The 27,593-nt window shown below is 43.7% G+C and overlaps 1 protein-coding gene across 3 annotated transcripts; it reads left to right on the top strand.

Annotated features, from left to right (window-relative positions):
• The first annotated feature begins 5,904 nt into the window (after positions 1-5,904).
• LOC132478746 (protein SCO1 homolog, mitochondrial) lies at positions 5,905-21,300 on the top strand. Of its 3 annotated transcripts, XM_060082129.1 has the most exons (6): positions 5,905-6,222; positions 7,283-7,373; positions 10,387-10,584; positions 11,548-11,640; positions 15,061-15,176; positions 20,394-21,300. In XM_060082129.1, exons 1-6 carry the CDS (start codon positions 5,938-5,940, stop codon positions 20,526-20,528), a joined length of 918 nt encoding a protein of 305 aa, XP_059938112.1. In that variant the 5' UTR covers positions 5,905-5,937; the 3' UTR covers positions 20,529-21,300. The 3 variants fall into 3 exon arrangements, with proteins under 3 accessions (XP_059938112.1, XP_059938113.1, XP_059938114.1); XM_060082130.1 differs by lacking the exon at positions 15,061-15,176 and having other exon boundaries at positions 20,394-20,536; XM_060082131.1 differs by lacking the exons at positions 11,548-11,640; positions 15,061-15,176; positions 20,394-21,300 and adding an exon at positions 11,102-11,532.
• The last annotated feature ends 6,293 nt before the right edge of the window (positions 21,301-27,593 follow it).

Below are 27,593 nucleotides of genomic sequence, written 5' to 3' on the forward strand. Positions count from 1 at the left end.
ATCCTGTCAGAGTGCTCCTGTGAGGTGGAGGTGACAACTCCACAATCAGAAATAAGGGCCAGATTTCTATTTGACACTTTTGAGAATTAAGGGTCTCTTTTTGGTCTAAAACTGTTTGTCACTAATGACACACTTTCTATGGGATCTATCCAATTATGAGCTAAATTCCTTCCTTAATCTGGTTGGGTAGAATGAGCCCCAAAACAGGTAAAACAAAACCAGAAAAAGTGATGGAAACCCTGAAAAATTCCTTGGTGTTCTTATACTTTTTTTTTTCGTTGTTGTTGTTGTTGTTCATTTCTTCCTGCAGTCCCATCTGAAAATCCCACTAAATACCAACTCAGTTAATATGTACGAGGGATAGTATAGATGAGATAATCTGATTTGAAAGGTGAGATACAATTAAAATAAATACAAAACTCATTTAAGCTGAAAACCTCTAGTCTTTTAAGGCTTCACATATTTGGGATTCCAAGTATAGATTAATAAGAGAATCAAACCAGAAGATAATTCAGCAAGTGTTATCATTGGAACGTTATGACCAGAGTTTGAGAGAAAATGGTTTCTGGGAATGCTTTTATCCCCTGCTAAACAAGCTTGTTTGTCCCTTTAGGGTAACAATATGTACTGTACATCTCCTAGAGGGTATTTGGTCCCAATTAATTTGATCTTGTCCAGCAGACACCTGTCACTGCCGACCCAGCATTCATTTCCTGTTCTGGTCACAGCATCCCCAATGTCTGTTTAGGAACCTACCCACTCTCACTCTCAGTCTGTGTGGTTTAACCTCAACCTCCTGGCTGGGGAGGGGCAGACCCAGGACCCAGGCCTGGCCTCTAAAAGCCCAGTTTCCCTCTGGTCAGTTGGGGGTCAATAAGCATCAGCCCTGGGACTTTCTCTGGAACTACTAGCAAAACTACTGGAACTACTTCTGCTAAAACTGCTAACTAAGACTGGAGCTGCTAGGGAAGAGTTAACTGGGAAGAAACCCAACCCAGAAGGAAGCAATGTGACCGATGAAAGGAAGTCAAGTCCTGGAAACACATTTAGTTCTATCAGCCAACAAAATCTCCTCTGAGTAAAGCCGAAGTGAATTGGCTTTAAGGTTTCTGTCATGCGATACCAAAAGCCCTATCAGACGCACCTTTTTTTTTTTTTTTTTTTTTTTTTTAGGTTTTTTTTTTTTATTAGTTTCTGCTTTATAACAAAGTGAATCAGTCATACATATACATCTGTTCCCACATCCCCTCCCTCATGCATCTCCCTCCCTCCCACCCTCCCCATCCCAGACGCACCTTCCACTGGAACACAGTTCAGTTTAGGGAAACTCCAGGGTATCTGAAGATTTGCCAGCTTTTTTTTTTTTTTTTTTTTTTTTTTGCGGTACGTGGGCCTCTCACTATTGTGGCCTCTCCCGTTGCGGAGCACAGGCTCTGGACGCGCAGGCTCAGCGGCCATGGCTCACGGGCCCAGCCGCTCCGCGGCATGTGGGATCTTCGCGGACCGGGGCATGAACCGGTGTCGCCTGCATCGGCAGGCGGACTCTCGACCACTGCTCCACCAGGGAAGCCCTTGCCAGCTTTTTAAAGAAAGTTAAGTAATGTGAAGAGAACCCAGCAAGGGCCACATACTTCAAAGCAGTAATGTGTTCTAGGGTAGAAAAGAGATTCAAAATGCTCATTACATATAGCTTTTAAAGATAAGGCTAAGGATAGAAAAAAATATGCATTTTATTAAACACAGAAATTACTTTGTAAAACAGAAACTTAAATTTATACCGTGATCTATTAAAGAAAAGATAAGAGATAAGGGAGGACAAGACCACATTCATGGAAAGACAATTGGAATCAACAGTGAGTGAGTCAGGGCAAAAAAGAACCAAGTGGGCCGGGAATTGACTCTTCTGGCTCATTTAGAGTCTTTTGTTTTATGGTTCAGGGAGATGCCAGGGAGCTCAGATAGACTGATCCTGGTGGACAGAGAGATCAAAAACTCAAAGACACCCCCAGTGGGGAGACTTAGAATTAACAAGCATTCCAGTGCCATAGAACTTTTTCAAAATACTCCCCATCCTTCACCAAATACACACAAACAAGTAGATGAGTAGAGAATAATTGTTAAAGCTAAAATGGGTACATGAGGTTTATTCTCTCTACCTTTATGCATGTTTTTAAATGTCTATACTATAAAGTTTTTTAAAAGCATTCTAAAATTTAGGGAAAAATAAAGTCTGGAAGAATTAGAAGATCTAAGAAAATAATTTGCTTTTGAAAAGAAAGCAAAATAGCAAGTTTCTAGTGAACTTGGTTCTGGAAGTTTTGCCTGCACCATTTACATACGCTAAGTTATCCAAGTTTTAGTTAAGAGGGATTATGATGAACTGCTGGCAACTGTGAAGCTGAAAACCTAGAACTGATTGCAGTTCCAGTTTCTTAGAGCAAAATAACTCTCATCACCTGTTGTGAGATTCAACTGAGTTCTAATGCAAAGTGGTCTACTTTGTAAATCATAAAGCACTCTATACGTGTTAAGAAAATTATTTTTTAATTATATATCTGCCTAGTGAACCTCAAGATAAATGAAACTACCCCAACTTTTTATAGACCAGAATAATGCAGAAATCTTCACAAGATTTCCTCAAAAAAAGTCCTACAAAAATTCATGGTGCAGGATAAGCAGTCAGCATTCTGCAAAAACCACCTTAGGCACCAATGATTTTCAAGAATAGAAGGAAATGCCCAGGGATGCTTACTTGCTGAAAACTTGCTACAAGATGATATAAAAAACTTCTATGATAATTAAGACTGGCAGAATGCTGAAGGTCCTTGTAGAAAGCCCTCAAGAATCTATGGTGAGGTTGTGAAGAAAGACAGCCCTTCAAACTACTGTCAAAGGAAAAAATGTGACAAGCCTAGACTTGACTAAGGAGAGACTGTTACAGGGAACTACTGCAATAAAGAGACGCTCAAAGCCTAAGCCAGAAGCATCTCAGGGAAGGGATGCGTGAGCCAAGTTTTTATACGTAGACCCACGTGGGCTAGGTAGCTGTGGAAAAAGAAGGGGGGGGTGGATAGCCTCAAAACTCACTGTGCTAGATACAGCAGTAACAGGCAAGGTGAGGCAGGAAATTGTGGCTAGACACGCAGGGCGGAGATCTGCACCTGAGATGAAGCAAGTGAACTACAGGGCCAGGAAGTTAGGCCTAGTTGTCCTAGTCAAACAGCCTAAGGTTTTGTCAAGCACAAAATTTGATCAGCCTTGTCACTATTGATAGAACAAATATCAGATAATAATATCTACATCCTGTCTCGTTCAAGAAAAGCATCTAAATTGGGGAAAAAAAGAAAAAAAAAAACTCGTTTGTGACCTTGGTGGTTTAAGAGGAGTAATAAAAGTGTGTCAACCAAAAAACAATGCAGGAGGCTACAAGTAAGAAATGAGTTTATTTGGGGTCTTAAGAACTGCAATTCGGGAAACACAGATTCAGGTAAAACTGAGAGTGTTCTGGGGAAGAGAAAGAGTCAGGGGTTCATAAATATGAAAAGCCACAGAGTTAGCTGCCTGTTGAGAACTGTGATCGACTCTTGACACAAGTCAAGAAATATTTGTCTTTAAGGAATCACGAATTATTCCAGGCTAGGGGTCCGCTAGGTATCATGAGTTTCCAGCACATGTTTTGGATGATGTCATTAGGACAATAAATGGTCAAAGGTCAGATTCCATCCAGGGTGAGACATGCCTAAGTCACACATCCTCAAGGGCCTCCCGGTTCCATTTCAGTGAGCTCTCTTAGCAATACCAACACCATTCTGATTTTCCTCTCACAAGTGACAGGTTTACACTAGACAGTGTTTTAAGGTATCTTTTAACACTAAAGTTTTACAGGTGCATGAAGTCAGGCTCAGAGGTGTTAGCAATTCATCCAATGTACAGCTATAAAACACCTACTTTCAGCCAGGAACTGTTTTAGAAGCTAGTATTTTATTTAACATTATAAATTTAATATGAAGAAGTTGTATAAAAATGCTTTGGTGGGCTTCCCTGGTGGCGCAGTGGTTGAGAGTCCGCCTGCCGATGCAGGGGACACGGGTTCGTGCCCCGGTCCGGGAAGATCCCACATGCCGCGGAGAGGCTGGGCCCGTGAGCCATGGCCGCTGAGCCTGCGCGTCCGGAGCCTGTGCTCCACAACTGAGAGGCCACAACAGTGAGAGGCCCGCGTACCGCAAAAAAAAAAAAAAAAAAAAAGCTTTGGTAAGCAAATAAAGGGTCCAGCTATTAAAAGAATCGCTCTGGCAAATAAAAGTTAACAGACCAGCTGAAAAAAAACCCTGAATTCAATTTTAATGTATCTGACGGCTGTCTGATCAATTAACCTACAACTGAGCAAAGAGGTGAACAATAATTTTACACACTCACTGCCTGAATAAGCAGGGTACTTTTGTGGGGTTTTTTGTCAATTTGAGGACTACCTTCTCCCTGGAGAAACAAACACAGAGAAATAAGGTGGGGTGGGGGGAGAAGATCTGAAGCATGGGCAAGTTCAGGACAGAAAAATCAGTTTGATTAAAAATAATCTTAAGTGCTGAACATTTACTTTGAGCCGATATTCCAGAGAAGTCCAGCTCAATTCAGGAATCAAGAAACACAGGTAATTACAGACTACTACAAACCTCCTGGTGGGCGAGCAGAGGAGAACACTGGCTGATGATGCCAGTCGATAAAAAATACCCCGCACCGGGGCCACCACCACCAGGCACCGGATGCTTCTGTTCAGCGGAAGCCCTGAAAAAGGCCCCGCGGGAGTGGGATCCAAAGTTAAGGACATTAGAAGGCTTCCCCCCCCCTCCTTTTTCTGTATTTTGCACATCTGCCACGGAGGCGGGGAGGAGATTAAGACTGCAGATGCTGAGACAAAGGCAAGGCAGAATGAACGCGAGTTCAACTTTCGCAAGGAATGAAAAGCTCTCCGCCTCGTTAACAGGGGGGATTATGTAAATATAGGCTTGTAGGAATGCTAGGGCCCAGGGAGCCCAAGTCAAGGGCTGGGACGTGACGCAGGAGAGACACCGCTCTGTACAGTGCCGGTATTTCTATTCAGGTTCCTTATACCCTGGGAAAAATCCCAGGCAGTTCAGTCATACTTGACTAGTCCTTGTCACCCTAACCGCTCAAATATCCTAATCAGCAAATGTGTTTAAAAAGTCGCACAGGGCTTCCCTGGTGGCGCAGTGGTTGAGAGTCCGCCTGCCGATGCAGGGGACACGGGTTCGGGCCCCGGTCCGGGAAGATCCCACATGCCGTGGAGCGGCTAGGCCCGTGAGCCGTGGCCGCTGAGCCTGCGCGTCCAGAGCCTGTGCTCTGCAACGGGAGAGGCCATAGCAGTGACAGGCCCGCGTACCACCAAAAAAAAAAAAAAAAGTAGCACATTATTTCAAGCGCAATGGGTCCGCTTCTACGTTAGGGGTGCAAAGCGGTCAACGACCGGCCTCCAGGCTGAGGACGGGGGCTGCCCGGTCCCGGCAGTCTCCGGACGCCGTTTTCTCTTTTCCGAGGCTGGGGGCGCCCGGTGAGGGAGGAGAGGCTGCGGTCGCCGAAGCCCCGGGCCCCTGAGCTGCACTCAGGACTCCCGGCCCAGCTCCCGCCGCGCAGCCAGGTCCCCAGTGCGGCCCCCTCCTCCGGGCCCTGTCAGCTCCCGAGAGCCCTGCAGCCCGCCCGCGTAGGCCTACCCCAGCCCGGCCCGCCCCGCCCCGCCTCCAGCTGCGAGGAACCACCTACCGCGCGCCGACTCCGCAGCGAAGAACTCCCAGACTACCGGCTAGCCGACCGCGTCACCATCGAGCGCAGCGGAAAGAGCGGCTCTCCCTCACTTTCGGAGGAAGCGGAAACGGCGCCGGAAGTCGAGGGGGCGGGGCAAAGGAGGCGCGGTCTCTCGAGCTCATGGCGGGGTTGTTGCGCGCGCCCGGCCGGATAATGCGGCTTACGGGTGGCAAACTTTGGTCTCTGTTACCTCGCGGCCTCGGGGTTTGGGGTCCCGGGGAGGGGACCGCGAAGGTTATGCTAGGGCGGCTCCGCGCGCCGCCAGAGGGGGCGTGGCGGGCCTCGGGGCTTGCTGGCAGCTGCCTGCGGTGCCGGCTCCTCAGCACGGCGAGGCCGCCCCCGCCCGGGTCGTCAGGACCGGACCCGAAGGGCGGCGGAGACCCCACGCGCCCCTCGCAGCCCCGGGTGAGTGCACACCTGGAGCCCTGCCTTTGCTCGCCAGTCAACCCTGCGCGCCCTTCCCGTCCCACTTGGTCATAACCTCAGAAACCACTCGGCCTCAAGTTGTCCTCCACTCCGCCGGTTGACCTCCCTGGGTCACAGAATCTCATCCCGCATTTCCCTCCGGTTTGCACGGACCCTCAGCGGTAAAGAGAACCTCAGAACCGACACCCTCTCCACGTGGTTAGATACCCGGGCTTGGATTTTAGTTAGCTTTTGCGCCAAGAAAATAAGTTTCAGGTGTTCTAAGCGGGGGGGGCTCAACCTTAAGTTACCCATGATTGAAGAGTCAGAGCATTTTTATTATTTATCACTTGGCTGTCCCTTCGTAGGCCTGGTGTGTATATCCTGAAATTGAGCACATGTGGATCGCAGGGGCGTGCTGGATATGCTTTTTTTCTTTGGTTTCTCCCGGGTTCTAGTTCTGACCCCAAAAGAACTTAAGAGCCACTAGGTTCTAGTGATAGGCAAGAGAAGTGGTCTTCGGAGCTGGGGGAAGGTTAATGAGTTATTTTATCTTGGGACTTGGAAAAAGTACAAAGGAATAATGTTGCAGTTTGCAAGACGTTCCACTTTTAGCTGTCTTTTCTACTTTGGCTTTGTTACTTTTGGAAGCCAGAGTTAGGTTAACCTCCTAAGTTTATTTGGTTTATTTCTATGTATTCTCATTATAAGCACAAGCCCGTGATTAGCTGATTTTTAAATCAGCAGTTGGGATCTGGGTCACACGTGGTAACAATCATGGTGCTTGAGCCTTGGGTCTTTTTTTCCACATGAAAAGAAATCGACTTAGGGACCCTTCCCTTGGAAAGAAGTGCCTTTGTAATTGTGTTAGCCCAGATGCAACTGCATTCCCCAGAAACTTTAAGTATTTTCTCATCCCAAAGTAACGTGAAACATGCTGTTCATTTAACAGGATCGAGGCCTGTGTGTAGGTCTCTTAAAAACTACTGTAATAAATTTAGTGTGATTAAATGTTTGCATCTTTCTAGTATTTTTATTTTTGAAATCTCTGCCCCAGTAGCCTGTTTCCTGGAAGTCCTTAGCCATCACATTTGCTATTGGAGGAGTTTTACTGGCTGGGATGAAGTACTTCAAGAAAGAAAAGACAGAGAGTAAGTAGATATCATCTGGTCAGCGCTGAATAAAATCCTTCCTGGCTGTGGACTGGCATTTGTCATTGTTGTTTTTAAGCTTTTTATCTAGAAATAATTTTAGGTTTACAGAAGAGTTGTAAAAATGACAGTTTCTATGTATCTTTCACCTTTCTTCCCCTAATGTTAATATCTTGTATAACTATGGCTAATTTATCAAAAGTGAGAAATTAAAGTTCGTACAGTACTGTTCACTAAACTACAAACTTTATTTGGATTTCACCTGTTTTTCCACTGTCTTACCTGTTCAGGGCACCACTGTCTAACCATGTGAAAAGACTTATTGTGGACAGATCTGGATGTAGATAGTAAGAAGTCCAGAGGGTGCAAAGATGATTAAGGTGCAGTCCAGCCACTGAGGCGCCCATGATAGTGAAACAGACACAGAAGTGAAGGATTCACTAGATGAGGTTCTGCCAGGCCAGAGGGAATTTCACGGCAAGGAACTGCTCTGGACTAACACTCGGAGGGTTTAGAAACTGTTTACAAGAACTTTATATTTTAGTGAATATTTTAGGACTTTTAAGATTTGTTTTAGAAGTTTCCAGTAAATCTTTAAAGTATCACTTACTCTGTTTTGATTCTTTAGAGAGTCTCTTTTGATGACATTATACAAAGGATAATGTTTACTGCTGGGAGTGAAAATTCATAGGCTTTAGAACTTTAGGAATATAAGATCCATATTGATCTACAGGTATATTTCTTTTGTGTAACAAGAAGTGTTTTATTGATAAGATTTTCATATTTTAATAAGCAGTTAAGTTCCTTCAGTTTCAAAATGAAACAAACCTGACAAACTAGGAAAGTAATGGTAGAGACGATTGTAGAAAAAGCCAAGTTTCTTTTGACTTTAGTTTGGAATTGCACCTTCAGTTAATAATTTTGTTTTATAAAAACTTGTATTATGAAACAGTATTAAAAGTGTGCCTTGGGGCTTCCCTGGTGGCGCAGTGGTTGAGAATCTGTCTGCTAATGCAGGGGACATGGGTTTGAGCTCTGGTCTGGGAAGATCCCACATTCCGCAGAGCAACTAGGCCCGTGAGCCACAGCTACTGAGCCTGCGTGTCTGGAGCCTGTGCTCCGCAACAAGAGAGGCCGCGATAGAGAGGCCCGCACACTGCGATGAAGAGTGGCACCCGCTTGCCACAACTAGAGAAAGCCCTCGCACAGAAACGAAGACCCAACACAGCAAAAAAAAAAAAAATTAATTAATAAACTCCTACCCTCAACATCATCTTTAAAAAAAAAAAAAAAAAAAGTGTGCCTAAGTTGTTTGAGAGTATTTGCTGACATGATGCCTCATCATCTCCAAATACTTCCCCAACATAACCACAATGCAGCCATCAAAATCAGAAAATTAACATCAGTATGTTACACCGTTCAGTCTTCAGACCTCATTCAAGTTGTGCAACTGATGCCCTCCTTTTATTTATTTTATTTATTTTTAATTTTTTTGGCTGTGCCTTTTGGCATGCGGGATCTTAGTTCCTCAACCAGGGATTGAACCCATGCCCCCCACAGTAGAAGCACAGAGTCTTAACCACTGGACTGCCAGGGAAGTCCCAACTGATGCCCTTCTTTTATAGCAGAAAGATCCAGTTCAGAAGCACACTTCATACCTAGTTTTTTCTTTGGTCTCCTTCAGTTTGTAACAGTTTTTCAGCCTTTACCCGACTCATGACGTTGACAGCTTGGAAGATTACAGGCCAGTTATTTTGTAGACTGTCCCTTCGTTTGGGTTTGTCTGATGTTTTCTCATGGTTAGATTCAGGACGCTGTGTTCTCACTGCATTTAGTCAGGTGTCATATGATTTCAGTTTGTCCCATTACTGATTTAAGTTCAGTTTGATCACTTGATTAAGGTGGTGTGTGTCAGGCTTCTCTACTGGAAATGTAATTAATGTATTTTGTGATGTACATTTACACATGTAAATATTATGTATTTATACATGTAAATATTCTGTTCCCCATCAAACTCTCAATTCCTTTATTTATATCAGTGTGATTCATGATTTCCTAGCAAGCCAGTGAGTTGTAATCCATTATTCTCTTTGGTTTGACGCTCACATTGTCCCAGATTGGTCAGTGGGAGCCCCTTCGACACAGGCTTCTGTTTCCTTTTGACATGCCTCCTATGTGCTTTGGGTTCTTCCTTAATTCTGACACAAAATGATGTTCTAGGTTCGTGTACTTTCTCTGCCCCAGTCCTGGTATCAGCCGTTTCTCTAAAAAGCCTCATTTCCTTTTAGTGGAGGATGATATTAGAAGTCAGGATATGAGCTCACTGCTATTGGGGTGTATCCGCCCCCGGGTCCTTTCAGTGGACAGAGCTAGGAGAGAGAGGTGCTTATTTACATCTGTACTTATTTCTGTATCTATATATTTTGTATCTATATATTTTGAAACTATAAGTTTGTATTGTACCTCCCATTTCTTTCCAATACTTCAGCGTTCATTCTAGTTTTCTCTCCTTCCATCGTTCTAACTCCTTTTTCACCTGTAGCTCTTTAATGTATTTACTTATTTGGTCAAGCCCCTGTATGTAACCGAGCTCCCATCGCTGCTGTCCTCTCCTCACGCAGCTGCCCTCCTCAGCACACTCAGGCTCAGACACCCACTGCCAGGCCACCCACCTGGCCCACTTGGGCTCAGACATTCTGCTCTGCTGTGCCCTCACCCCCATCGTGGCCACACCTGATGGCTAAGGACTGAATTGTTCTGGAGGAGGAAGAAAATAGTTTGACCACTTTCTTTTCTTGTAGTCCTTACTATATACAATAGCGTTTGATTTTATTTTGTTTTATGCTTATTTCTCTTAAAAGATTTTTTAAGCTTCTTGAAAACTGAGGCTATTTCTTCTACATTTTGTGCCCTCAGTCAGTAGTATAGAATGAACCATAGATCAGGCATTTGAGTACCTGTGGTTAGATTGACTTTTTTTTTCCCCTTCGGTGTGTGTTCGTGTGTGTTTAAGAGCTGGAGAAGGAACGGCAGCGAAGCATCGGAAAGCCTTTACTTGGGGGCCCGTTTTCCCTCACAACTCATACTGGCGAGCCCAAAACTGATAAGGACTACCTGGGTCAATGGGTATTGATTTATTTTGGTTTCACTCATTGCCCTGATATCTGTCCAGAAGAACTAGAAAAAATGATTCAAGTTGTGGATGAAATAGGTAAGAAAGCCATCTCTTCCTATGATAAAGTATGTGTTTACTTGATGTCCCTAATGTTACCATGCTTTTCACATTCTTATATTACTGTTAGGTGGAGGGTTGTAATTATTCAGTTTGTGAGAACATAAAATCTCAGTGTTAGGCTTGTTAGTGGCTGTGATTCCCATGACCTTATTCTTTACCAAAGGAAGCTTGTTTTGATGCTAAATGTTAGGTTGCTTAAAAATGTTGGTGGCGGGCCTCCCTGGTGGCGCAAGTGGTTGAGAGTCCGCCTGCCGATGCAGGGGATACGGGTTCGTGCCCCGGTCTGGGAGGATCCCATGTGCCGCGGAGCGGCTGGGCCCGTGAGCCATGGCCGCTGAGCCTGCGCGTCCGGAGCCTGCGCGTCCGGAGCCTGTGCTCCGCAACGGGGGAGGCCACAACAGTGAGAGGCCCGCATACCGCAAAAAAAAAAAAAAAAATGTTGGTGGGGTCTGGGTCTCCCTTAACTCTGCTTTGTGTCCCTTTCTTTTTGTAGCCTTTCATCACTGACACTGCCATTGCTTTTTCCCTGGTGACTCATGGTTAGACTAGGAAATCTGTGGTATGGTCTGTGATGTACATCCTTCTTAAAATGAATTGTTCCAGGATATTCAGTCCTTATTAATAGTTTATGGTGGGTGGGGCGGGGGAATCCTACAAACATTGCATTGGATTAGGAGACAGGATATCCACGTGATGTGATTCTGAGTAACAGCATGTGTGCAGGGGTGCAGATATTTGATAGGATATCTATCTGATTGCACCACAGATATATATATATCTGCCTTTCCTGGAGGCTGTCCCATCCCCTTCCGCATCCGTGTTAGATGTCCCTCTGTGTTGCCTTAACACCTTGCTGTAGCACTCCCTACACGCTACTGTAATTGCTGTTTGTCTTTTCCCTTAGAATGTGAATACTGATTAATGAGAACTTTCTTTCAGATAGTATTCCAACTCTGCCAGATTTAACTCCACTTTTCATCACTATTGACCCAGAGAGGGACACAAAAGAAGCCATCGCAAATTATGTAAAAGGTGTGTTTTATTCACAATAGTTTACATATGTTTAGCTCTTACAGTTTTTGAAAGATCAGCTTATTTGGACCTTGGAATGCTTTGTAAGATACGGGGGATGTATGGTACTGTCACCAGTTTTACAGGTGGATGAAAAGAGTCTTAGGATTGTGACTGTGGCCGGTAAGTAAATAAATAAGGAAGAGGCCTCTCAGTTCCTGGTGCAGGGCTCTTTATTTTGTCACAGAGGAAAGATTGAACTTGGCCTAAAGATATCAACAAAGTAAAGAGACCCTTGAATTGAGGGGACACATTGCTTCTGATTCCAGCTCAGTACCTCACTCTTCCCTTTGTAAAATTAGGACAGACAGATGTTCCGGGAGTATGTTCATTGGGAGATTAAAGAAAAATTATGATATATAAGCACATTTTGAATTCACAGTGTATATTTTATAAATCTAAAATATTAATGATAAACACATATATTACCATTTTAAGGAAGAATTTCAATTCAAACATCTCAACATGCACTTAAAAACTATTAGAAGGTACTTTTAAAGACTATAAATTATGGTAGAATTAAGGATGAATATTTAGGTTCTTGTGAGCTTGGGTAATTTCTCTAAATTCAAGTTTCTTAAGCTGAAAAAAGTGATGAGAATAAAAATCTGATCAGACAGATTTTGTTGTTGTACTAGTGTGTGGAACATGCGTGCTTAAAAATCAGGAATTTCCATTTTAATTATGGTGGAATTGATTTAAGCTACTGGTCAGAAGGACTAATGAATAGTTTTCTATTTATTTTTATTGTATGATACCTTCTAATGCATATCCACTAAAACTTTGAGTTATTTTAAAATGTGTCTTATGTAAGACCTGCTGTATATTTTATTATTTAGCTCATGTATTGAGAGATAGTTGACATATTAAAAGAGTACATACTTAAAGTGCACAGTGTGTTACCTTTTGACACATGTGTGCACCTGGGAAACCATCACCACAGTCAGAGTGAACATATCCATCACCCCCAGCAGCTTTCATGTGCCCTTGCTAATTCCTCCTTCATGTCCCTCCTCTGCGCCCACCTCGTGTCTCCAGGCAACCACTGATCTGCTTTCCATCAATATAGATTAGTTTGCATTTTTAGAAGTTTATGTAAATGGAATTATACAGTATATGCTCTTTCTTTTTAATGACTTCCTTCAGTGTAATTATGTTGAGATTCATCCATGTTGTAGCGTGTGTCAATAGTTCATTTTTATTGCTGGGTAGTATCCCATTGATGGACATTGGAGTTATTTCCAGTCTTTGGCTATTACAGGTAAAGCTGCTGAGCACTCATGTACACGTACGTCTTTGTGTGGACACATGCTTTCATTTCTCTTGAGTAAATACCTGGGAGTGGGGTGGCTGGGTCATATGATAGGTGAATGTTTAAGTTTTTAAGAAACTGACAAACTTTTTTCCAAAGCAGCGGTACATTTTTACACTCCCGCTGGCAGTGTATGAGAGCTCCGGCTCCTCCACATTCTCGCACACTTAGTAGGGTCAGCCTTTTTAATTTTAGCCCCTTCAGTAGGTGCTTAGTGGTATCTCATTGTGGTTTTATTAATGCGTTTGCCTTAATAACTTTTAACATTAAGCATCTTTTGATGTCGTTATTTGCCATCTGTATGTCTTCTTTGGTAAAGCGTCTCCACATCTTTTACTCATTTTTATGGGGCTGTTTATTTTTACTTATTTATTTATTATTTATAGTCCTGATACAAGTCTTTTATCAGGTGTATGATTTGCAAATATTTCCTCCCGGTCTATGGCTTGTCATGTCAGCCATGGCTTTTGAAGAGCAGTTTCTATTTTGATGAAGTTCAGTTTATTAGCTTGGTCTTTTATAGATAATTTTTTGGTTTCATATGTGAGAGATCTTTGCCTAACCCAAAGTTACAAAGATTTGTTTTCTCGTTGAAGTTTTAGAGTTTTTATTATATATAAGCAGAATTTATGTCCACAGTTTACAGGTATGTCAGAAATTTGAGCAATAGCATCATTATTTTCTAAAGCAGTAAAAAGCAGGTATAACTCATTGGGTGATAAATAATCTCCAATTTAAATGTGTGTCATATTGGTAATTGTTTATTATCACATATTAACCAAACCTTAGATAATCCCCAAATGAGTAGACATTTGAATTGCCGTACCTAATGGAAATACCAAAACCTTATGGTAATATTCTTCATCAGCAGGTACATACAGTGATTGATGATGTGATCCTTTCTAGTCGCATTTGGGGGGGATTTTTAAATATTTAAGTTGGTATTTAGAAAATTACTGCAATTTCAACAATTTTTTGAAAAGGTTTGGATGTGCAACTAATTCAGGCTTCACTCACCTTCTCTTCATTTAGTCAGAGTGTAGGGAAGAAGAACAAGCCACCTTGCTTTTTCGGTATCTGAGCAGTTTTTCAATTTAGAATGAGTTAGTCCAAAGAATAAAAATAGGCTACCTGTACCTTTGGAAGAAGGTACTGCTGTTCAGTGTTGGACTCGGCTCAGTAGTCTGATGAATCCAGGTGTTTTAAGTGACTTCCCCAGCTTACTTACATAAATTCCAAAAACTTAATAGCAAGTGCATGCTGTGAGATTTTATGTTAGAAAATGAGATACAGGTATTTTGATCTGGTATGAACTAATTGTCAAGCAAACTTTTTTCTCATATGATACAATGGAAAACTGTCGTGCTTAATTCATAATAGTATCTTTAAACTTCAGCATATCTCAGAACTACAGCTAAATATTTAAGAACCACTAAATTAACAAAAATTGTGATTTAAATAATTAGAATATATTCCCTCCAGCTCTTTACTAGTCATGAAAGGATTTGACTTATATATTACCAAAACCCAACTTCTGGTTTCATTGCTCTTCTCTATTAATAGCCTGTTTTAAGTTTCATTGATTTCTGCTCTGATTCTCTTCTTCTGAATACTCTGGATTTAATTTGCTCTTTTTCTAGATCCTAAGGTGGAAACTTATATTATTGATTTAAATCTTCTTTTCTACTATATGGATTCAATAAGTTGTGTTTCCATTTTTATTTTATTCAAGATATTTTTTTAATTTCTCTTGAGATTTCTTCTTTGGCTCATGTGTTACTTAGAAGTGTGTTTAATTTCCATGCGTTTAGGGATTTTCCAGATATCTTTCTGCCATTGATTTCTAGTTTAATTCCAGTGTGATCTATCTTGGTGAATGTGACCTATATTACAGAGGAGAATTTTCATTTGTTCTATGCGAATTTGTTTTTCTTTGAAACATGAAATGTTTAGGGACTCCAGGAAGAAAGTGGCAGTGGGGCTGCTGTATAACTGATACTGTGTTTTGAAGTGTAGGGTTGGTTGGTTTGCTTGCTTCTTTTTCACTGTCTTTCTCATTGTTTATTTAGAATTTTCTCCCAAACTGATTGGCTTAACTGGCACAAAAGAAGAGATCGATCAAGTGGCCAGAGCATTCAGAGTGTATTACAGCCCTGGCCCCAAGGACGAAGATGAGGACTATATAGTAAGCAAATGCACAGCTTTCAACACCTGGACAGGCTCCCAGGTCCCAGACATTCATATAGCTTTCCGTGACGACTGTTTTTAAAAATGAAATTAAAACGAAAGATAATCTGAGATCATAGCAAATTCCTTAATAATTAGGGATGTTTGAAAGGATAGAAGAAGTATATATATTTTTTGAAGGATGATTGTTTAATTTATATTCATTGTTCTTAGAGTTTAATTGCCTGCTTTTCTAGTGGCACATAAAATTATAGAGCAATATAAAATCAGGGATATCTTAGATTCAATAGAATATAATATAATCGTTTGGGGCAAGGCTCATTTTAGTTGATAAACATTGTATTGGTTCTCTCTGCCCTCAATGAAGAGGTATAAGAAATATACTCCTTTTGAGAAGTAGTGTTAGGCCGTAGGGAACTGCTTTTTTGGGTTGAGTCAGGAAGAATTCTGAAAAGCAAGAGAAAAGAAAGCCATAGGCAACTAGACTTCCCATAAGATTTCTTTTCATACCAACTATGCGTTTGCATAATTTGCGTTGCATTTGCAGCTATTATGCTCTACATAATTAGGTACTTAATAAAGTTTTTTTAATGATGAAGAACAAATTCTATCAGGTTGTTCTTCTGTAGCTCTTACATTAAAGAGCCGTCTTCACGTTCATTGGCACTGCCCAGGAGTCCTGGGTCACCTTGTTCCTCTTCTCGTCAGTGGTTTCACAGTGAAACATAAGCGCCACCCCTACGCACCCAGTTTCCTTCTCAGTGTGGACGTTTTTCCCTATCACAGGAAGAGTTGACATTGTATTTTAGTATTATTTCAGGTTTTTTCCTCTGTTGTCATGCTCTAGTTTCTCTATAGTATTGGTTAGACAAAGTGATTAATCATAAGAGCCTTTCCAGCCACAGAGCTGGTTTTGTAGAAAGAAAGATGGTCATCGGGCCTCCCTGGTGGCGCAGTGGTTGAGAGTCCGCCTGCCGATGCAGGGGACACGGGTTCGTGCCCCGATCCCGGAGGATCCCACATGCCGCGGAGCGGCTGGGCCCGCGAGCCATGGCCGCGGAGCCTGTGTGTCCGGAGCCTGTGCTCTGCAACGGGAGAGGCCACTGCAGTGAGAGGCCCGCGTACAGCAAAAAAAAAAAAAAAGAAAGAAAGATGGTCAGGATCCTGAGTCATTGCTCTTCCCGCAACGCCATGGCCAGCTCCCAAGAGTGATATGCAGAGGGGACATCCCACTGTGGTGCTTTGTCTCTACGGCCCACTGTGATTTCCTCACCACTTTTGAACCTGAAGCACATGTGCCCCTGTAGCTTTTTTTTTTTTTTTTAATATTTTATTTATTTATTTATTTATTTGGTTGTGCTGGGTCTTAGTTGCGGCAGGCAGGCTTCTTAGCTGTGGCATGCGAACTTTTAGTTGCGGCATGCGTGTGGGATCTAGTTCTCTGACCAGGGATCGAACCCAGGCCCCATGCACTGGGAGCATAGAGTCCCAACCACTGTGCCCCCAGGGAAGTCCCAGCACTGTAGCCTTTGGCCTAAATTAAAAGCATGTTTCCGGTCCCTTTGCCTTAAGCCCACACAATAATCTTATTTTCTAGTTCTGGTGCCTCATAGACTTAGGGAAACTTGAGTTCATGGGAGAAAAAGACAAGAAAAATTAGCATTTTCTTCTTACACCCTAAGTTTAAGGAAAGTAGAGGGACCCTACTGTGGTTTCCTCTTGTCACACCAGCAGCATGAGAAGAATGAGAGGAGAGCAGAAAGGAAGCCGTGGAGAAACAAGAGCTTTTCAGAATTCTTTACTCTTCCTATGAAAGAGAGTTGTATTGACTGGTTTTGAGGTTTAACTTATGATGATAGTGGGAGCAGTTGAGCTAGTCAGTCTGACTTCCAGTGCTGAGTAGTTTTATTAAATTGTTTACATACGTACAGTTGTAAACTAGGTAACACCCTTTAGTCTTGTTGCTTATAGCTCATAATTCTAGAGTTAAAATAAATTTTACAAATTAGAGCAAACAACTTATAAAACAAGTAAAACATGGGCTTCTCTGGTGGTGCAGTGGTTGAGTCCACCTGCCGATGCAGGAGACACAGGTTCGTGCCCCGGTCTGGGAAGATCCCACATGCCAAGGAGCGGCTGGGCCCATGAGCCATGGCCGCTGGGCCTGTGCGTCCGGAGCCTGTGCTCCGCCACGGGAGAGGCCACGGCAGTGAGAGGCCCGCGTACCGCAAAAAAAAAAAAAAAAAAAAAAGTAAAACATTCAGTTAACGTAATAAGAGATACTTGGCTGAAACCGAAGCACTTCTCACCACAGGAATGTGATTTGAGACACCCACCTCTATAGTCAGCCAGCCGCCCCTTGTGGTTTTTTATTTAAATTACTTTGAAACCTTTCATTGTGTAGCCTACCTGGACTGGTTGGTCTTGACTTAGTAAGGATGCATCTTTTTCTTGTCTGACTGTAACCAGCAGTATACGGCGAGGTGCCAGTGAGCTCTTAAACATAAATAAGGTTTGGGCCCTGAGATTTGCACTCTAAGGTAGCCATGCAGATAATCCAGAATATGGATATTAAGTTTTTTAGTCTTAAAAATCAAGATGTAAATATGTACATCTTACGGAGATTCTTGGATCCTCTAGAACCTATCCCAGACCCCATGTTGACAAATAAATACTGGTCTACTGCCATAAGAATGTGACGTTTGATAAGAATCTGTGAGTTCACTGCTGTACATTTGCCAAATCAACCAGTAGGGGGAGACACTCTCCAGCTTCTTGAGTTTTTCATTAGTATGACTTCTGTCCCTTGAGGTTACAGATTTTAATCCGCGAGATGGTGTGGGAAACTTAAGATTTAAGGACATGTAGGGAATGAGGGAGTACCTTAAAGGTTGAGATAAAGGAATGAAGTTTTCTTAATCTCGATAGCAACAGAGGTGAGCTTCTGGCTTTGAATACGAGTGGCATCCTCTGACCCATAGTATATGTAACCCAGGTTACAAACGTTTAGAATTCCACTGAAAGCTAAATGTGCACATCATTGCATTATATGTATAGTATTACATTATTTTCTAAATATTAATTAGGAAATACTTTTGCAAAAGAATACAAAGAGCTTTCACACCTAAGAAAAGATGTTCAGTTTTATTCACAATAAATGTGAATTGTATAATGTGATGCCATTTTTCACCTGTTAGATCAGAAAGGCCAAAGATACTGTCAAAATCTAATTTAGGAAAAGAGAAAATGCTGCAGTGTTGGAGTGAAATTGGACCAGCTGGCACTTTCATGCATTGTTGATGGGAATTAAACTGATAGGCCCTCGTAAGAAGGCTGTTTGTCAGTATCATCAGCATTTAAAGTGGAATACTTCTTAGATTAGAGAACCCATTTTTTGGAATTTGTCCTACAGAGATAACCTATAGCATTGTTTGTAAAACAAAGACTGGAAAACAAGCAACCATTCTTTAAAAGGCTACTATATATGTACTGATACAGAACAACGTCCAGTATATTGCTAAGTGAGAAAACAAGTATAGTGTGTTGTTAATTCTGTCTAAAAAGAAATAGGTGGTTATCGACACACTAATAGACGCAGAGGGTTTCTCTGGAAGAATAACAGCAGGAACTGGTGGTAGTGGTGCCCTCTGAGGAGAACTGAGGGACTCGGGGGCTCTGGAAGGAGTGGAAGACTTCATTGTATACATTTACTGTGTATTCTTTCATTCTTATTTACATATGATATGATGTGCCCATAACCCAAGTGAACACTGAGATGTGACCACTGACAAGTTTGACAGTTTGAGTAGAACAATATTTTTATTATGTATTAAAAAGTAATTTATGTGAAGAACACTCATAAAATAAGCCCAACACACGCTGAAATTCTGGTTTTTTAAGGAGGAGAGAGAATAGAAAGAATAGGAAAGAGGAAGAAATGGGGAGAAAGAGAGGTGTAAGCTGTGGAGTAGGGCTTTAAGAGACACCTGGAGACCTGGTTCTGACTCTGTCAGACAGTTGGAGAAACGCGGGTTCCCTGTCTTCCTGCAGTGAATTACTCTCAGCCCCCTCAAGATCACCAGCTGTCTGAGCCCTCTGGGTCTACATTCTTTACTTATGTGAATAAGCAAGTGGCTCTTTCCATTTACTCTCTTTATGAATGTGTGTGTATAAAAGCACGATAACCTAACAGACACATCGTGTGTCTGGGTGTATTTGGGGTGTCTCCAGCTTGGTATGTATGATCGCATTCCTGTCTGTCTTTTTGTCTTGCCAGACAGCAATCAAGCCTGGAATAAATTCCAAGGATTCTAAGTGCCAAGTCTTCAACTCATTTAAAATTGGATTTGTGGAAGCATATAACTAAAAAAAAAAAATTGATGGCTAGTCTAAACTTTAGGTGGAGCTAGGAACACTTTAAGAACTTTGCCATGAAAGTGGATAATGGATTTAAGGTAACTCCTTGGGGGTGTAGCACTTACGGCTCCTGAGGAACTTCTGGGTGATGTGCTTCAGGTAGGATTGTTCAGTGTAGTAACATTTCTTAGGGGAGGACAACACTCATCATGTTTCCAGTTGAGTCACTAATATGAGGACTAATTACTGTATTAGAATTTATATATTATATGTTTAGTGGTTACTTTTCTGTTTTTGTTTATAATATAACATGGTAAGCAGAATTTAGCCTGTTGAATGATAACCAGTTCTTCCTAAAACATAAAAGAATATACCCAAGAACTTAATAAAGAAAGTATTTTTCCCCAACACTTTTAATCCCATGTGGTATTTCTTTATAATATGGTTAAGGGGTCAGATGAAATATTTTACTCATGAATGTAGGCTCTTCCTAAGCAGGCTTTGCTGTTCCCCAAACATTGGCTGTTTAATGAAGGCTGGCAGTGGCCATTTCTTAGAAGTGCATTCTTTTCTCAGAAATTGTGTGGATGAGTGTGTTAAGGATTGAACCAAAAGAATTCCAAGTTCTAGCTAATGTGTCAGGCAATAGTCGGCAAATTTCTGGAAAGATTTTAGATAATTCGTTGCTGTGTATTTAGTATAATAGACTTAGGCCTGTTCCATAAATAATAGGTGCTACAAAGGTTGCTTAACTAGTAATGTGAAGTCTCTGATCCTGCAGCATTTATTCAGTAAAATAAGCAGCTTATTTTGGTGAACTTTTTGTCATCCTCTCCTTCCCCCCACCTTTTCTCTGCAGGTGGATCATACAATCATAATGTACTTGATTGGACCAGATGGTGAGTTTCTAAATTATTTTGGCCAGAACAAGAAGAATGCAGAAATAGCTGGTTCGATTGCTGCTCACATGAGGGAACACAGGAAAAAGAGCTAGCCAAAGCAGCGCGGCCTGCGCTACTCTGCTGAAGAGGAAGGAAGCTTTGTCTCTCGTAGGGGCTGATGCTTATATGTATATACATGCAACCTACAGAATGGCCTTCATAACAGGAGAACACCTAAATTTTGGGCAGGGCATGCTACCCTTGGGTTCAGCAAGGATGGATTCTTAAGCAGAAGTCTCCCAAATGGTCACCTTGAGACCAGGGGACCAAGTTGCCATGAAGCCAGCGGAATGGACCTCAGGGAAGGACACAGCCGGAAAAGACGCAACCATGGGGTCTCTCCGCGTGAGCAGAGCCCTCTGATCAGCATGGCTGTCTCTCCAGTGTCTTGGACTCTTGCTCTGGCAGGTTGTAGTGAATTTCCAGGAAGAGCGTAACTTCCATAATGACCTTGCTTTCCTCTTCGAGTTCTTGGTGGCTGATAGCAATCAAATTAGGCTTTCTGACATTCACAGTTAATCTTTATGCTTGAAAGCATTAGTGTAGTCTTGCTTGTTAATGAAAATCACTGTCAGGTTTGCATTGTGTTCCCCTGTCAGCAGGTGCTGATTTTACTAATGGAGAGAAAATCCGTTGTTTGGGGCAAACCATTAGATCAGATTCCCTAGGGATCTTTCATGTGATTTTTTTAACTGAATGGTGTGCCAGGCTTTTAGGGACCTGCCAAATGGGTATGAGAGGATACAAATCATGAGTGTGTACAGAGTACCTTCCTGCCTGTACTGGATTGCACTTGTCTGAAATAAAGGTGTGCTCAGTTTTGCAGCTTGGACAACCATGGCCTTTCTTGTGGGTGCAGAGATGGCAGCTTATACCTCTCTGGGCTGAGACCCCCAGACTCGAGGGGGCAGGTAGGTGGGTGCTTGTTAAAGTGCAGGTTCCCGGGCCCAGGGCTGGGTTCACTGAGCTGAGGAAGGATGCAAAGACCTGCATTCACACCTGCCACCCCAGGTGCCTCTGATGCGGTGGCTGGGGTACTGGGGCCTCGAGAGACTGTTTTGAGGGTGGAGGGGGGCAGGTTTGGATCTGGGTGAGTTAGGTGCGTCATCTGGTGCATCCATCCACAAAGTGCTAGGCAGACAGCCCTTCAGGAAGATGCTGACTTTTGTTTCTGAACTTAACTTCCCTGCTGTCTGGACTTGACCGTTCATCACCATTCTCCACCTGAAGCTGCTGCAAAGCCTCTGAAAGTCTCAACAAACCGTAACAGGTGTGGCGCTTCATCAGACATGGGCTTTCCTTGCACATCAGTTCTGTGCTCTGCACGTGACATGGCGCTATCTTTTGGGTTTTAAATTCTCAATACTTAATGTTAAAACCTACTATAGATATTTATGTCAAGGCATGTGAAAAAGAAAAGTCATAAACTCCAGTGGTTATGGGCTGAACTTTCCCCCAGATTCATGTGTTCGTTGAAGTCCTAACCCAGTGGAGACAGACTCTAAAAGGGTGATGAAGTTAAAATGAGGCCTTTAGGAAAGGCCCTCATCCAACATGCCTGGTGTTCTTATGGGAAGAGATTGGGACACAGGCAGAGAGGAGACCACGTGAAGACACAGAGAGGCCTCCAGAAACAAGCCCTGCCGACCCATTGATCTGGGACTTCTGGCCGCCAGAACTGCTGAGACAATAAACATCTGTGGTTCAAGCCCCGGTGCTGTGGTACTTTGTGACAGCGCCCTAGCGAACTCATACAGTGCCATTCTTCTTTTAGGTTCCCTTACTTAAAAAACACCAAGATTTAGTTCATATAAACTTCAACTCAGGAGTAGTTGGTTTGGAATGACTTTCCCAGGAACCTTGTCAAGAAGGTGAGGAACTTAATAAAAGACTACTCTCATGTAACAACGATCTTAAGTATCTAAAATACCAGACATTTAAAAAGATGGTCTGTTTTAAGCCACAGAACATTTGTGTGGATCACTTTGCAGCAGCTTGTGCTGGAGAAAATTGTCTTCATTCTCAGCTGTTGGAGGTTAACGCTTGTGTCATGATCCAGAAAAGGAACAGAAGCTTTTGAAGAAACCTTTTATTTGCTCTTCATTCCAGTGTCAAGCTTAAAGGCTTAGAAGCAGGGAAAGGCACCTCAGAGATGCCAATCCAAATCTCTCTACTCGTGAGCGGACAATCCCAGAGATTAAGGTGCTGGCTTCACTTCTGAATCTAGATTAGAACTTGGGTCCCAATTTCTAGTCAGGTCCCTGCCTGTCCCAGTGCTGTGGGGCACTCATGGGGACCTTGTGAATCCAGACAAAACGGGGGCGCTGTGTACCCATGGGGCAACCTTTCCATTGTGAATCTTGGGGAAATTAAAATCAAGGCTGCCTCTCAACAAAGTGCCACTTGCAGACCTTGACCTGGATGGGTTATGGTGTTTTTGCTGGACTGTTCAGTGGAATTAATATTTTAAGAAATGGCATTTATTTGAAAATTATAAGAATGCTGTCCATGCAGCAGGCCCAGAAGTATTTTCTGCATCTGGCTGTCCGTGAAGTAGCTGATACCTCAGGTGTAAGAGCTGAGACTCTTAACGGTAGAAAGCCTGTGTGGGTTGGACAGCTAATGTGAACCCAGTAAATGATTTGAAATTGTGAATGCATCTGCATGAGAGACTAAAATTTCTCATTGTTCTTAAATACAAGGTTAAAAGAAATTAAAATTTTCAGATCACCAATAGTGCTCTAAAGAAGTGTTTTATTTTGCATATAGCACAATTTAAATTTGTGTGTGTGAGGGAGAGCTACCCTTTCAAAGAGCAGTCACACAAGCATTTTTCATCCATTTAGCTGATACATTTTACTAGTTCTGAGTTACATTACTCTGTAAAGATATGGGTGGTTATTCCTATTTATTAGTGAGGTACAATTAATGACCTCTAGCCACGTGTTCCTTAATACCCTCTTTAGAACTTAGGTATTTTCTCTTCATTTAAGAATGTACTTTAGGGGCTTCCCTGGTGGCGCAGAGGTTGGGAGTCCGCCTGCCGATGCAGGGGACACGGGTTCGTGCCCCGGTCCGGGAGGACCCCACATGCCGTGGAGCGGCTGGGCCCGTGAGCCATGGCCGCTGGGCCTGCACGTCCGGAGCCTGTGCTCCGCAACGGGAGAGGCCACAACAGTGAGAGGCCCGCGTACCACAAAAAAAAAAAAAAAAAAAAAGAATGTACTTTAAAGTTTATTTGTCTTTCCATGATTATAACATAAAAATTTGGAATATACAGAAAAGTTGAAAAAATTTTTAAACCACCATTTTTCCACCCCCAGGAAACTATTTGGATGCATTTCCTTTGGCTCTTCAACATTAATCTTTTATTGTAGTGGAAATCCACCAATGTGTTCCTTTAAAAAATTAGACATGGCAGGTCAAGCTCAAGTCCCTGTAACCAGCACTCCCCCACCTTCCTCATAGGCAACTGCTGTTTAGTGTTGGGTGGGTGTCATTCCAGAGTATTAAGGACCCACTCAGGCTGTGTTCTCAGGCTCCAGTTATGAACACTTAAGTTAAACTAGCACAGTGCTGCTCAGTTTTTATGTAGCTGTTATTTTTGTTATATTTTGTATAATTATATTATTGAACTTGAAGGTAGTCCGAAATAGTCCCCTCTTGCCAAGGTTAGGTAGTGGATTAACTAGAGGAAAAAAAAAAAAAAAAACAGTTTTCAGGGCAAACTTCAGTTGTCCCCTCACCATTGTTGATTGATGGCATCATTTCAGGTGTGTTAGTGGAGAGACTTCGTTCTCTAGGAATGGTGACGTGGAATTGGGGGCCACACGGCCAGCAACCCTCAGAGCTGGCCGGACTCGGGCTCCTCCCCTGCAGGTGTGGCCGGTGTGCAGCACCTGCACGCAGCCTGTCCGTCCATCGTGTGTTGCTCCTCAGGAGTTCATTGCCCTGAAACCAGCCTGGTTTCAATCCTGACGATGCTAAGGTAACCTCTCGAAGCCTTACTTTTCTTACCTGTAACCTGGGGTTATAATAGCACTGGTGTGGTAAGGTCGGTGTGAGGGTTAGAGAAGCCGTGTAGAACACCAGCACATGCTCAGGAAGTGACGGCTGATGTTATTTTTGGTCCTGATGAGGGCAGTGATTTGAGGCTTGCTTAACAGGTGCTGTCAGCAAGTGGGTTTGATTATAAGTGTTTTCTACCCTGCCTCCGGCCCCCTGCTTCCCACACTGGAACCTGCCTTGCAGAACCCTAATTCCTGGAACTCCCCCATCTCCTGTCCCCGCCCCCATACATACCTGAGCCTGGAGCTGTTTGGTCACATTGCCTTAATGAACTCTTCAAACCTGTTTTCTTAAATGGTATTCAAATATAGAAAAGAAAGTTTCTGGGGAAAACCACCAGGTTGAAACCAGAAGTTTTGGGGCGTTTGGTCCTGACAGGAACAGCAGGGCATGAGTACACGGTCAGAGCAGCTTCTTCCTCAGGAGTGGGGTGGGTGCAGGGGCCTGTTAGTCTTCAAGCAGCTCTGAGTCTTCCAAGGAGGAGGGCAGTCCTCCACGTTCTAGAAAGTGATGCTCAGGACAGCGGGTTGTTGGAGGGCTGCTGGCTGCAGCGAGGGCTTCGACCACAGGTGCGGCTGCTCCATCAGATTGTGACTGTTCCTATCAAGGATTTCTGGCTTTAACAATGGAAAGTCACTCCCACTTTGACCTAAGGGGCCAGTTGCTGTGTCTGGCTGCTCAGATTTTCCTGGGGCCTAGTTTCTGCCAGTCTGGGCCAAGTTGGTTTAATTCTGTGCCATCTCTGCCTGTGCTTGGCTCACAGGGTGGTGCTTACTTGCCTTCGAGGGTCCAACAACAGGTCATGAGTGAGCATTTCTCCTCCTCTGGCCCCAGGACACCCAGCTGTGCTCAGCAGCCTGTTCGTCTGTTCCTTCAGTATTTATCGTGCATCTGCCACGTGCCAGGACTGTTCTCTGTGCTGGGAGACAGGAGGGAACTCTCCTAGCTGGGGGAGCTCATCTTTAGTGTGGCTGACAGACCATCAACAGATAAATGCATAAAGTGGGGTCAGATAATCGTATAGTGGGGAAGAAAAATAAAAGAAGGTGGGCTTGGAGAGTAACGAGGATGGGTATTAGTGTGACTGGTCATGGAAGGACTCTTTGAGGAGGTGACCATTTGGAAACTGGGAGTGAGCCATGTGAGTATCTGGGGGGAAGCCCCTGACCCCAGAGTGAGCATGGGATGCTCAAGAAGAGCACGGAGCCCAGCGTGACAGTGGCTGGTGAGTCAGGGAGGGCAGGAGGCTGGAGAAGGGGCCGGAAGCCACATTGGGCGCTGGAGTCCATGGCAGGGACTCTGGCTCTATTTTGAGTGTCGGGGAGGCCCTGGAAGGGCCGAGCGCAGAGCTTCATCTGATCCATCTGCCAGGCGCCCACTGCAACCGTTGCTTTGATTCACGTTAGGAGTCTGAGGGCGCTAATGTTGCCCCTCCTAGGGGGTCTTAGAAGTCACTCACTTTGTGTCATACTTCAGGAGAACATCTCTGTGGATATTTAATTGAAGGAAAACTTGAGTTTCCTTTTTATTGTGGGAAATTTTAAACATACTCAAAGAGTGGCCTAGTTTAGTGAACTTGATACGCCCGTCACCCAGCTTCAGTAACTCTCAATGCAGCTGACCTTGTTTATTCTACACCTCCACCCATTCCCACCCCACCCAGTCCCACATGTGTGCACATCTACAGAAGATACCAACTCAGTCTTTTAAAAACAACCACAATCGGGCTTCCCTGGTGGCGCAGTGGTTGAGAGTCCACCTGCCGACACAGGGGAGACGGGTTCGTGCCCCGGTCTGGGGAGATCCCACATGCCGCAGAGCTGCTGGGCCCGTGAGGCATGGCCACTGGGCCTGCGCGTCTGGGGCCTGTGCTCCGCAATGGGAGAGGCCACAACAGTGAAAGGCCCGCATACCACAAAAAAAAAAAAAAAAAAAAAACCCACAATCTCATTATCACACAAAAAAATATTTATTTTTGCTTAATATCACTGAATATCCAGTGAAAAGTCAAGTTTATAAATTGGGTCCTTTGCTTTCAGGGAGCCGCAACACCTCATCGTGGAGGGGTGTCCTGTCTGTGTTGCACGTGTGACTGTGTTTGTGCCCAGTCAAGGAGGACACAGGGGTTACCAATCCCACTCATGGGGGAGGCAGTACTCAGGTCGGCCTCTTGCCCAACCAAACTTGGGTCCACTCGCCCACACGCAGTAAAGCCAATGCACGGACACGGGGTGTGGGTGAGGTGCAGCATTTATCACAGGGCACCGAGCAAGCAGTCCAGGTAGCTAGTGCTGGAAAGGCCCAAACTCCCCGGACGGCCTTCAGGGAAAGGTTTTTAAAGACAGGGTGGGGGAGGGGCGTTGTGGGGTACGTGATCAGCTCGTGGACACTCTTTTGATTGGTCAGTGGCGAGGTAAGCGAGAGTCAACACCATCAACCTGGTTCCAGCTGGTCTGAAGTCTACCTGCTTGTGATCAGCATGCGGTCAACTTCTTCCACCTGGTGGGAGTTTCGGTATCTGCAAAGCAGCTCAAAGGAAATGGCTCAGAATATTATCTACAGCCCTTGAGGAGGAACTAAAGGTCCCTGACTTTAATACCTAAACTCTTCTTTTTTTGTTTTACTTGACTCTTTTCCTTTCGTCTGTATTTTCGCACTTCTCTGATTAATTTTTCTCTTTGGAACTCAGGGAAGGCCTAGGAGGCTAAAACTCTCCTGCGGACGAGAGGCTGGTGGAGGATCTGGGCGGGGGGAGGGGGTCTGTTCTGGAAAGGCCCCACAGTGTCCTGCTCGGGTACAGGACCAGGTTAGAAACACCAACTCACTTGTCTTGGATTTTTTATTTGTAGAACAGGGATAACTGAGGATGAGATGAGACGCTGTGAGAACAGGGAATACTAATCTACGGTGGTGATGAGAACAGTGCTCACCTGCGGCAGGAGGTGGGCGGTTACTATGAGAAGCACAGGCGTCCTTCCGTGGCCGTGGAGACGCTTTCTGGCTGGAGCTGGGTGATGACTTGCGTAGCTCAGGAGGTGTTAAGTATAAAC

Source organism: Mesoplodon densirostris, chromosome 18 (genome assembly GCF_025265405.1).
Source record: "Mesoplodon densirostris isolate mMesDen1 chromosome 18, mMesDen1 primary haplotype, whole genome shotgun sequence".
In the NCBI taxonomy this organism is placed as follows: domain Eukaryota; kingdom Metazoa; phylum Chordata; class Mammalia; order Artiodactyla; family Ziphiidae; genus Mesoplodon; species Mesoplodon densirostris.

Bases quoted from the DNA above. Each gene is read 5' to 3' on its own strand.
- LOC132478746 (XM_060082129.1), top strand. From the start codon at position 5,938: ATGGCGGGGTTGTTGCGCGCGCCCGGCCGGATAATGCGGCTTACGGGT. The intron at 10,585-11,547 runs GTAAGAAAGCCA...ACTTTCTTTCAG, and splicing joins TCAAGTTGTGGATGAAATAG to ATAGTATTCCAACTCTGCCA. The intron at 11,641-15,060 runs GTGTGTTTTATT...TTGTTTATTTAG, and splicing joins CATCGCAAATTATGTAAAAG to AATTTTCTCCCAAACTGATT.